This window comes from Chelonoidis abingdonii, chromosome 1, assembly GCF_003597395.2.
Source record: "Chelonoidis abingdonii isolate Lonesome George chromosome 1, CheloAbing_2.0, whole genome shotgun sequence".
In the NCBI taxonomy this organism is placed as follows: Eukaryota; Metazoa; Chordata; order Testudines; family Testudinidae; genus Chelonoidis; species Chelonoidis abingdonii.
In genome coordinates, this window is record NC_133769.1 from 101,721,963 (window position 1) to 101,734,330 (window position 12,368).

Sequence of the window (12,368 nt, forward strand, 5' to 3'; positions counted from 1 at the left end):
AAATGGAAGCCAGGAGCCTGTTCCTGTAAAATCTCTGTCTCAGCACCACTCTTCATCTGTGTGGTTGTGCATCAGGAGACTCCATCTCCTTTCTGTGCTCATTCTGAGTGGATTCCTTTGGGATGTCACTGCTCTGTGTTGGTGACATCATGGCTTGGCACCAGGGAGTGACCGAGTCCCTAGGGCGTTCTAGAGTTGGCACTGTCTGGAGGAAGAGGGAGCCCAGGGGCAGCAGTGTTGAAACAAGGAGCTTCAAAGCGAGGGGAAGTGGCAGCAGCAGCAGCAACACTGGGCCTGTGTTCTGCTTACCTGCTCTGGTGTGGGTGTGATGGGGGTGTCGCTGGAGGCACCTGGCCCCCCCGGCAAGGAGACAGGGTGCAGGATGGAGTCTACTCCCTGAGGGGAGTCGCCAGCAGGCGAGTTCTGTTCGGACGGAGAGTCGGAGCCATACACAGTCTAGAGAGAGAGAAGACCAAGCACAGTGCGAGAGAGAGAGGAATCAGACTGCTCACAGGCGAGAGGACACAGCCACTACAGAGGAATGTTTATACAAACTCACTGTCTGTTTCCGACAGCTCTGTCTGCTTCTCCTTACCATATCTTCCACAGCCCGTGTGCCCCTCATCACTCCACTTCCATGGCTTCTGCGCTTCGGGCATAGCCCCTTCCCACCCCCACAGGGCCCAACAAGTAGGCTGCAGAGACTCTGACTCCTAAGGTGAGCTCTGTGGGGTGGCTGCAGTCACAGCCCCATGCCCCAGCCCCGCCCCCATATGGCAGCAGCCATATCCCCTCCCCTCAGAGGCCCCCGATTACCCTCTGCGGCGTGTGGATGGGTGACAGCATATCCAGATCAGTCATGGGGAACTCCAGGCCTTTCCTCCTCAGGTCTTCATAGACAGTTACGACACCTGTCAGGTCTGGTGAGCTGCGGAACGCGTCTGCCCAGGACTGGGGAAAGAAGCAGACGCGCATCCCATGACCAGTTAAAGCATGCACCCTTCTACACAAGCACCTAAGGAAAACATAACCCAGGTCGGGGCCTATGCTCTGGAGATCAGTGCTTGGCACTGCCATGCCAGAGATCCATATCCCATTCTCGGCTCCAGGGGCTGGAAGAGCTGTGGGGGTAAGGCCCAGCATCTTAGAAGCTGTTATTCAGCACAGAATTGTGGGATACCCTGGTTCCTTGCTCCCCTACTGACCAGCATCTTGCCAAGTGCTTTGGAGGGAGGAGAGAGAGGGGCCCTGCCCGGCAATCAGACTTGCCAACTCCTTCCATCCCTCACTCACCTGTATGAGAGTCAGCACTTTGTCATGCACTATGGTGGGTGGGTTGTTCTTGGGGAGGATGATTCTCACCAGGACACTTTCCACAAAATCTTGGCTGGCCACGAGAGCGTGGAAGCGGTGGCCGCAGTTTTTAACGCACGTCTCCAGAACCTGCAGAGCCACAGGCGTTAGTTAGAGGCCCCTCCATCCCGACCCGTTTGCCTCGTTCCAACTGGAGGGACTTGAGTCCCCGCCTTTCAGTTTGAGGGGAGGGGTTAGCTCTTCCATGACACGACCTCCAGGTGTCTGGAGATGGAATGTCCATAGGGTAGAGGTGTAAGAAGTGGCAGGGAGGTGAGGGTGGAGGGAGGGACCCTTCAGCCTGGTGGGATCCTCATAACTGCTGGCTAGCTCAGCCTCCTAGCTGAAAAGTGGAGAGCGGCTTTACCTGAGCCGATTCGGGATCAGCTGGTACACGGGGCTCTAAAAGGAAAACCCCACATGATGGTATCCCTCATTGCACTTGAAGTAAAGCCAGTCAGATTTGCCACATGCCCAAGCATTGGGCACCTTGACTCCTATAGGAACCCCAGCCTTCCCTACACAGACAGCAGGAATCACATGGTGCCACTCACTCTGCAGCTCCCAAGATGCAAGCATCCCTGCTGCACCATTCTCTTGACTCCACATCCCAGACTCCCTTTACAGTGCCATCTCACACCTTAGTCCAAGCCTCCTTGTCCCCACTCCCCAGCTGTGAATACCGCTCCCCCAGACAACTCCATATCCTCCCTGCCTTATTTGGTTCCAACCGTGACCAATGGAGCTGTACTGTGGTAACCCCTGGAGATGGCAAGGGCCAGAGGCAGAGCAACCCAAGGACCTAGCTGAGAAAGGGATTACCCCACTCACTGTCAAAGCCAGCATGACCTCATGGAAGTTCTTATTTCCTATGATCCTCTTCTTTATGGCTCGGAAGGCATCTTTGGGCCTGGAGAAAGATTACACAGAGGGCTAGACCGGCTGAAGATACACAAAACAACATGGCTGCCAGTTTCCAGGGACTTGCAGCGAGGGTTGCAATCAGCTGGCAATTTGCCCCAAGGCTTCTGGGGCGGCCCAAAGCAACAAGTGAGTTGGCTCCCCATGGTGGCTCTGCCTTGGGAGTAGTCATCAACACTAGCAAGTTACATTTCCTGGAACCACGGGCACTTGTGCTGACACCATCAACAATCCATTGTGTGCAGTGTGAGGCAGAAAGCGCGAGAAAGAACAGACAAAAGGAGCTGCACTAGGAATGTGTCATTCCTGGATTCACCAGCTGGGACTGAGCAAAATCCTGTGCCAGAAGGGGGAAGTTCCACTTTTACCAAGAAATGTTATCCCGAAACCTTAGGAAACGGGCCACTGATGGAATGAACTTCCAGCTGCAACGCAGGGAAGATGCAGCGGCAGTGGCATTTCGGAGATGCAAGAGAGACAAGCAGTAACTGAGCTGGTGCCTATCAAACTTTCTCGGTCAGGATGAAAGCGCTGTGGCACAAGTGCACTGCAATACTGCATGAGGACAGGGTGATGGACTGATGTGCGCTGGCAGAGCCGACCGAGATTGGGGTCAAGGCTGTAATAGCAGCTGGTGCCAAAGCGTCGGAATAAAGTGTATTGGCAGGGCTGTGGGGGAGCCTCCCTGGATGGGAGTAACAGGATATGCTGCAGATCAGAACTGAGGTGCATTGGCTGAGCTGTCTGGACCCAGAGCTGAAACAGCAAGGGGACTGCAGGTTAGGCCTGAGGGAGAACAGACCAGGGAGTGTGTGTGAGAGAGTCAAGTGTCAGAGGGGTAGCCATGTTAGTCTGGATCTGTAAAAGCGACAAAGAGTCCTGTGGCACCTTATAGACTAACAGAAGCATTGGAGCATGAGCTTTCGTGGGTGAATACCCACTTCATCCTATGCATCTGACGAAGTGAGAATTCACCCACGAAAGCTTATGCTCCAATACTTCTGTTAGTCTTTAAGATGCCACAGGACTCTTTGTCGCTGTGTGCAGTGAGGACAGCAGGACTGGAACAGAAAAGGTACTGCAGGTCGCTGCTGAGATGCGCTGGCAAAGATGGGTGATTCAGAGAATAAAAAGCTTTGTAACTGGATTCTGGGCCATCCTAGAAGCTCTCATTCCAGTCCCAGTCTGCTGTGGGTGGGACAGAGGAAGCACTGAAGCCCCCGTTTTGGATTTCATGTAGCATCATTCCCGTTACATACTGTTCTTGATGTCTCTGCAGCCAGAGGGCATGGCCCCTTTGGAGCTCACCAGCAATCCCACTGTGGGTTATTTATAGGGTCCCGAGTTAACATGAGTGGCATTCCCCGGATTTCTGAATGTCTTGTCTCAGGGCTGCTCAGGGGGAGGCGACCCTGGACCTTCCACTCCCTTGCATGGGTCTCACTTACTGTGTATGAAAATACCTGAGAGCACAACTCCCAGGGATAGAAACAGAGGGCTCTAAAGAAGGAATACAACAGAATAAACGAATTTCAAACTTCGCTTCATCAGAGGGGATGAGAACTGGCTTGCTGGAATTCTGGGGCATAATGAATGAGGCCTTTGGCAGCTGACATTAGCTGGGCTGCCCCTCTAAACCCCTCTACCAGATCCTGGGAGTGTCCAGTGATTCGTTTTTTTAATCCCATCAACCCATGCTGCCAGGAGATCTGACTGTACAGGGTGTGTGCCTGTGTGTGTTTTTGGAGCGCATACACAGCAGACTCTGGGGTTGCATCATGTACACGCACACCGCTTAGTGGGGCCAGCTCCCTTACCCTTCCTCCGTCTCATTAATGATGTCACAAATCTCCATGTTGAGGGCCCAGTTCTCGCTCTGCAGGGATCCATCGGTAGCTTTCTCTGGGGAAAGGAGAAACAGGACAAGGCTAATAAGAATGGCCCTCGTTTGCCTCTGACTATGGCTCAGTAGTCAACTGTGAGGAGTGCGGACACCCAGGTGTGAAAGGCTGCTCTCAAATGGTGGTGGGAGCCAGGCTGCCAAAACGATGCCTCTCCAGGAATCTTAACCAAAAGGAATGTGGCCAGAATAACCCTGTAAAATCCCAGCCCAGCCCGGTGAAGGAAGACTGCTGCTCAGTAGGTGGCACTATTGCAAATAGCAATGGTTTTGCTCCAAGTCAGCGTTGCCCCTCCACTTTGTTCACTACCTCGCTGAGCTTCACACTAGGTGGTATTGGTGCAGAACTAGGGGAAGAGGCTCAGATGGGAAGGCATGGCCAGTGAACTCCAAAATACAGTGACACCGTTCTGGGAACACTGCTTGTTCATTCTGAAGCTGCTGCACATCCAACAAGGGGTAGGGTGACCAGACAACAAGTGTGAAAAACTGGGGGGGGAGGGAGAGGGTAATTGGAGCCTATATAAGAAAAAGCCTCAAATATTGGGATTGTCCCTATAAAATTGGGACATCTGGTCACCCTAGCAAGGGGAGTAACACCACGCTGGGGCAGATCCTTCTCTCAATTACTCTGGTTTAACTCTCGCTGTAAGTGAGAGCAGAATCAAGGCCCTTGTTTTTATGTAGGCCTGACAAAAACAAAAAGCTGCTTAGTTTTTAATCTTCTCTTCCTATGAGACCAAAACATCTGGCCCTTCAGAATGTGAGAAGCATGAAGGGAAGTGGGTTCCAGCACCAAGCTGGGGCAATTTCAGTCCCACTCTGCCTACGTCTCCTTTAGGAGTTCCTGAATTTGCCATGATGTTATTCATGGCTAAATCCTGAGCAATAAACTGCTATTACTCAGAGTTACCAGTGCCTCCACCCTGTAATCAGACAAGCCTCAGTCCCACCCCGTACCCATTGGTGAGAGGACTCCATAGGCTAGGAACACTGCCAGCCTGCAGAGGGAAAATAAGCACTAACCAGGCAGCTGGGACTCTATATATAGGGAAATTGAGGGATGGGCATGGGGAGACAAGTAAACACAATATAAGTAACGGGCACGCCACACACACAAAAGTGCTAGGGACCAGAGAGGATCCTTCCCACCCCCCCCTCCCATCTTTCAGAAAAGCTCAGGGACAGAGTTTCGAGTGCTCAGCAGCCACAAGCTGGGCTTGGTTTTTCAAAAGAGCTCAGCCACATTTAGGCACCTAATTAAAGGCCAGATATTCAAAAGTGCTGAGCACTCAGCATTGTGAGCTCTCAGAAATATTGGGCCCTTTGAATCACGTGGATTCCTCTCTCCCTCCCCTTCAGAAACGGCCCTCTGAAGATCTGTCTTCTCTCCTCATTTCTGACACAACCATTCTACTATCTTCGGAGCAACAGCTAAAGGTCTTGCTGAAGACTGTAATCCCTTACAATGCATCCCTCCCTACTGCTGGCATTGGAAAGGGGGCAGGGACAAGAAAGAGAGGGTAGGATTAGAGAAGGTCTTTGCTTATCTGAAGCTACTCTGAGACTTAAAAAAAAAAAAAAAAATTAAAAGAAATCCTTGCATTTCCAGATATGATGCCACTAATGCAGGGCACACACTCTGCAATGCAGCCAATGCCTACCTTCATTGTGTATATGGCTGTGCATCCCCCAGAGATTACATATATAGGCAGGCGATTGCCCAGCATAATCTGAACAGGAGTGCAGCTGCAATCTGCTCCATTTAATGCAGCGCTGGAGCACCTGGAAAGGTCTGGCTAGTCTGGTTCCTCCTGCCCCACTGCTATACCCTGAAGGCTCTGGGCAGATCAGGCAACCCTTTGCTACTTCAAGAATTAATTTTAAAAATGCTGGTCTTTGAGATATTCCCTTTGCCCCCTTCCCCAGTACTCCAGTGGGTACATCCTGCCCATTATAAACCTCAGCACAAAATCCAAGACAGCTGCATACTCTGCCACACTGCCTACCAGTCCACCTGAATAGAAGGGCCCAAGTAACACCACGCGCGCTCTACTGAAAAGGGTGTGTACACAAGCACACCATTCTCCCCCCTCACCAGAAAAACCCAATCATACATTGATGGAGAAAGGGAGCCACCTCACTTTGCACAGGAGGAAGGGCGACCAGGTGTTCTATTTTTAAAGGGACAGTCCCATTTTTTGGGACTTTTTCTTATATAGGTGCCTATTACCCCCCATCCCCTGTCCCATTTTTTCACAGTTGCTATCTGGTAACCCTAACAGGAGGAGAGGCAGCAGTGGATGGGGCTGCTGGACAATCTTCAGCAGCAGGAGAAACTGGAGGGTGGGGCTGGAAAGAAAGCTGCTCACAATCATCCTGGCTTCCTTTGGATGCAAGAGTCCCTCAACCCCCTCCCCTCAACCCTGAACAGCCTCTGCAGGCACCCTTCCCCCACTTTCCTAGCCTGATTTCACACAGTGAGCTGTATCACCCCCATGCAAAGAGATCCTTTCAAGGTCTGGGAGGGTATTTACTTTTCAGAAAGGAATGCAAACAAGCCATACACACTCCTCTGGCTGGCTGTTCACCTACCCGAAAGAGACGATTTCAAATAGGTGACATATATGTACACAAATGGCCACAATAGAATGCACCAATGGCTCACTAACTCAGGCATCCTATCTGACTGTGGCCAATGACAGGTGGCACACCTGCTAAAAATGCAGTGCGCACACACAAAAAATCAGAGTAGAGAGCAGTATTTGGGTTAGGGTTGCCAAGTGTCTGGTTTTTGACTGGAAGGACCGGTTGAAAAGGGAACCTGTCGGCTCCGGTCAGTTAAAAGTCCAATTGGTGGGGCTGGCAGATTCCCTACCTGGTTCCACGCACATCCCAGCAGCAGCAACATGTCCCTCGGCTCCTAGATGCAGGGGTGACTAGGGAGGCTCTGCACGCTGCCCCCGCCCCGAGTCCAAGCTCCGCAGCTCTTGTTGGCCAGGAACTGTGGCCAATAGGAGCAGTAGGGGCGGCACTTATGAGCGGAGGCAGCGTGCATCACGCAGAGCCGCATGGCCCCTCTGCCTAGGAGGCGAGGGACATGTCACAGCATCTGGAGAGCCCCCTGAGGTAAAGTGTCACCAGGAGCCAATTCCTGCACCCTCTCCCATACCCCAACCTCCTGCCCCAGGCTCAGAGCCCCTTCTAGCATCCAAACTCCATCATGGAGCCCATCCCCACTCCCCTCCACCGCAACACCCTGCCTCAGCCTGGAGCCTCCTCTCACACCCTGATTTCCGGCCCCACCCCGGAGTCTGCACCCCCAGTCGGAGCCTTCACCCCCTCCCGAACCCCAACGCCCTGCCCCAGCCTGGTGAAAATGAGCAAATGAGTGAGGGTGTGGGAGACCAAGTGACAGAGAGATTAGGGGGATGGAGTGAGTGGGGGGACGACCTTGGAGAGGGGGTGGGGCCTCAGGGCAGGGGCAGGGCAAGGGTGTTCGTTTTTTTGCTATTAGAAAGTTGTCAACCCTAATTCAGGTGCATGGAAAGACATGAGTATGATTGTGAAGCAGATCCAAAAACAAAGCATGAGGAACAACCCTATACAATGTAGGGGCTGGACTAGTTGATCTAACAGGCCTTTTCTGTCTCTAACTTCTATTATCCCAAGATGGACTCTTAAAACACCTGTTCTCAGCATTGCACATCCAGGCTGCTCCTTGAGACAGCTGGAATTATTTCCCTTCTCATCCTTCTGGCTGCTATGCAGTAATGGATTGTCTGAGCTCAATAAGAGACGATGGAGTTTTCTCCAAGATAGGAAATCCTCGACTTTACTGCTTTGTTGAAGCTTTGGGGGAGAACAAAGTCTGTTTGTTGATCCAGAGCTGGCTCCAGGTTTCCTGTCACCCCAAGCAGCACACACACACAAAAATTTTTTTAAAAAAAAGTGCTGCGGCAGCGCGATCACGCCGCTCCACTCTTCAGCGGCAATTCGGTGGCAGGTCCTTCGCTCCAGGAGGGAGTGAGGGACCCGCTACCGAATTGCTGCCGAAGACCCAGACCTGCTGCCCCTTGCTATTGGCTGCCCCAAGCACTTGCTTCTTTAGCTGGTGCCTGGAACTGGCCCTGTGTTGATCACATGAAGGATCAGAAAGCAGGGTCCTGTTTCATGAGCTGTAATTAGGACATGAGCTGTCTGCGCCTCATGAAATCTGACACCTGTGAGCGCGAGTACTGCACAGAACAGTGACAGATTCCTAAGGCAGGAGGCCCAAGAGCCTGAATACGATTGGCCACTCAACATTCCAAATTGCAGGGGTCATCAGAGAACATCCTATGGCATTCCCAAGAGCCAGAATCTGATTGGCAATAGCACATTCCAAGCTGACTGCATGACTGCCCCATAGAAACTTCTGAGCCATTTTATTGTGGCAGTTAAGTCTAGCTCCAGATGTTGGGGTTTGTCTTTACCCACTGAACCTTGTGGAACCATATTGCTCTATGGGCTGGTCAAGTTAATCCAAGGTGCCAGGAATTCTGGCATGCTTCAAACCCAACTTATCTACTCTTTGCCCTCAAACAGCAGCTCCAATGCCCAGCCATATATGAGCCAAGAACTGTATCTCATTTTACTTTTGCCTGCTCTTTAAAATATTCCTGCTTATTGTGGCTAAGTTAACAAAGCAATCTGTGTTCTAAAGATGGGAGGCAATTCCAGACCTGGCATAAGTAGTACAGTGGAGGTGCACCCGCTCATTCCAAGACTGAATTTGACCTAGGCACTTTATTAATTTGCCGGTCTCTCTCCTCTTTCTTCCCAGTCCTGCTGGGGAGAGCATGGTGCTAGATCTGTGATCTCATACAACCATTCCTGTGGCAGCAAAATGTCATGTGGCAAACAAGTCAGAGTACTGGAGAAGCTAGAGACAGAAGAGATCAATAAGCCCCCAAGACCTCTGTCTCCTTCCTCCCTCTCTTCAGAATTGAAGAACCTCTCACAAGTCAGCTAGCACCCAGGAACTCCTCTCCTCACCTCAAAGGCTCCCCAGTAACAACTCAGAGTCTATAATCCCCTCCAAAGCCTCCTCCAATACATCCTTATGCCTTTTGCCAACATTCCCTATAGTGCTTTGTTCAGTCTAGTTTTAAATGGTTCTGCAAAGTGCTGAGCACTCACAACTCCCACTGACTTCAATTTGAGTAGAGGGTGCTCAGCATTTCATGAGATCATGGCCATGGAGATCCAGCAGGTGACATCAGAGACAATGCACTCTCTGTCCGAGTTCTCCCTGACTTCCTGTCCAACTCAGAATCCTGTACAAAATCTCCCTATCAAGACCTTTGCTCTCCTCTCCTGTGAAGAAACCTATGGGAGGTGGTACAAGCTCAGGAAAGGCTCCACAATTCAAACTCTATCTGCATTCTTCCCTCAAAGGGAGGGGTTTCCACTTTAGAGAGAGGGGAGGGAGTGCGGTTCAATACCATGTCCAGGCTGACGATCCACAGAGACACGCTGCTCCAAGCCTATGGGCAGCTGGGCCTTTACACTTCTCTCCATGCTTCCCTTCCAACAGGCAGCATGGTTTCCTAAGCTGTACTGAAAGTACCTGTTCTGTGCAGGGCTCTTCCATGGGGTGCAGGCCCTGAAGAGGCGTTAACACTTATCTGAGCAGCATTAGCTTTCAGGTACCTGTATGGTTCTGGGGGGGGCTGCTCTCCAATTCTCTCATCCCTCACCCCCTGAAACTGCAAGCCCCAAGCCCATGGAGCTGGGATGGAGGGACCTCTAGAAGGTGGGGTGGCTTCACTTCTCTCCTTTCAATGCTTGGAGAGTAGCATGTTTCTGGTGTATTATATTTTATTCACCTCTGTACATCACAACAAGGCTCCATATCTCCCTGGCCTTTGCTACCCCCTCCCCTCTCTAAAATAAGCTCTTCCTAGTTCTCATCTTCCTTAAATGCTACACTTCTCTATGCCTCCCCACAGGAAGTGGCAGACCTCTCTCCACAAGCTTCCTCCACCCCCTGGTACAACCAAGCTCTGTTTGTTCTGCATTGTGTTGCAATTTTCTCTAAACTCCAGGTGTCAAGGTCTGGGAGTGTGAGGTATGGGTGATTCCCTGCCCTTTTCTCTAGGGTCTCTGGGGCCTTGTTATACACGGAGAGCTTCCTTGTGCTGTTGTGTTTCTCTCAGGGATTTTCTTGTAGCTCTTAGGGACCACAGAAACCCTCATGTGCAGAAAATCCACAAACTCTGCGGATGGAATGTTTTTCTGTGGATTGGGAGGTTTCTTTCCTTGGTTAAAGCTCTTATTTTAAAAGGAAGTTTCTGGCCCCCTGGGTTAGGAAGGGCCTTCAGGATATAACAACATGATAGAGCCTGATCTTGTGGTTAAATCCCAGGACTGGGAGTCAAGAACTGGAGAAACTATTCGTGGCCTGCAACTGACTTACTGCGCAAGTCACCGAGGTTCTCTGACCCTGTTTCCCCAAATGAAAAATAACAGGGATATACTGTAAAATACTGAGATCCTCAGATGGAAGGCACCACAGAAGTGCAAAGTATTTTTATTACCGTGTTCAGTGTTTTTCATTGCAAAGTGTTTAGGGCTTTACAAACCAGACACCAAGTTGCTTCACACCCCTAGTCATTTAGGCTGTTGCATTATTATCCTTCTGAGTCTGCAGACTGCCTGAAATAGTAGCACTATTCTGGGCTAGTGCTCAAGACTCATGGGTTCTATACCCAACTTAGCCATTGTCCAGCTGCATGACACTGTGCGAGTCATTGTCTTATGTCTCAGGTTTGCTGGTCTGTAAAATGAGAATAATAGCAGGGCTTTGGAGCGGAGCCCGGAGCTGAAGCGCAGAACAGCTCCAGAACAGGGGAGCTGCAGGTTTTTGCCTGGAGCTAGAGCAGAGCCGAAGCACAGCTCCAAAGCCCTGGATAATAGAACATCACAGGGGCATTGTCAGGCAGTGCTCAAAGGGAAAGAACGTGTTCCCAGTTATAGATGCCAGATCTCTCCCCATCACCTTTGTAAAACGGTGACCCTCTCCATGCTGGCTTCTTCATCACTGGCTACAACACTCTCACCCCTTTGGGCTCTCCTCACCCCCATGTCTCAAGTACTGCAGACATGAGGCTCTCCTCTGCCATGTCCCCCTCCATCAACAGCCCCGGATACTCTGGCCTCCTCCCTTTGCCGCTGACTTGTTGCCTGGAAACCCCCACTACATCAGAAACAGGAACCCAGGAGAAGTTGATCATCATCTGATTACCATTCCAACCAAGAAGTGGAGGCCTGTAGTGTCTAAGGACGGGTACAGGCAAATGTGACCAAATGTAATATGCAGGATCCATTCACTTCAGGAACCAAGGGTCACTTATTCTAGAGGGGTCCAGGAGAATGCTCCTCCAGAGAATAATTGACAATGCATCTGCCTGTTACAGATTACATGGAATCATCGTAGGAGCAACCCCTTCCCCCATACTATTGTACCACATACTGTGGACCTGGCTGCTGCCCTCCACTCCAGTGTGTGCCACACTTCAGCAGTGCTCTATTTATATATAGTTTGCACAGTGTTTTGGGCTCTTTGGAATGAACAGCATTTATAGCAACATAAATATGGGGCCAGTGTTCTAAGATGAAAGACCACAGCACCCTGTCTTGGTGCCTGATGCTAACTAGCAACACGGGTATGTGCATGGGTAAATTCCAAAACAGACACTCCATTGCACACGCTTCTCTTCCTGAACAGAGGATAAAAGAACAAGCATGTGACAGATGTTAGTCACATCGCTTAAAGCACTCCTGGAAGGTGTTCAGAAACCACACTGATGAGTGCACCGTAAGAACCCAAACAAAATGGAATGTCATGGGAAATCCAATGGATGATTTTGATAGGCATGAGGCAGAGGGTTTTAGTGTGCGCGCGTGTGGGTGGGTGGGGGGCAGGGAAAAGAAGGGAGAAAAAGGTATCCACTCCTTTGCTTTTCAGCTAAGCAAACTTTCCTCCCTTGTCTCCTATGACACCCTGTAGACCCAGCTCTGTGAGAGAGGAAGGGCCAATTAGGGTAGAAGGAACTAGAAGGCCCCATGGGTGAAAGGAATATAGGTCTCTGACATGACAGAGACTTGCTGGTGGAGACAGTAGCCACAGGGATTCCTGTGGTGAATATGT

The 12,368-nt window shown here is 50.9% G+C and overlaps 1 protein-coding gene across 1 annotated transcript in view; it reads right to left on the reverse strand.

Moving 5' to 3' along the window:
• TOM1 (target of myb1 membrane trafficking protein) overlaps window positions 1-12,368 on the reverse strand; it is a 29,304-nt gene that overhangs the window by 15,078 nt on the left and 1,858 nt on the right. The window contains exons 2-6 of the mRNA XM_032774900.2: window positions 4,092-4,176; window positions 2,185-2,263; window positions 1,294-1,443; window positions 817-951; window positions 310-456 (exon numbers count right to left, since the gene is read on the reverse strand). Of these exons, the coding sequence (XP_032630791.1) occupies window positions 310-456; window positions 817-951; window positions 1,294-1,443; window positions 2,185-2,263; window positions 4,092-4,176 (596 nt within the window). The remainder of the gene's footprint in view (window positions 1-309; window positions 457-816; window positions 952-1,293; window positions 1,444-2,184; window positions 2,264-4,091; window positions 4,177-12,368) is intronic.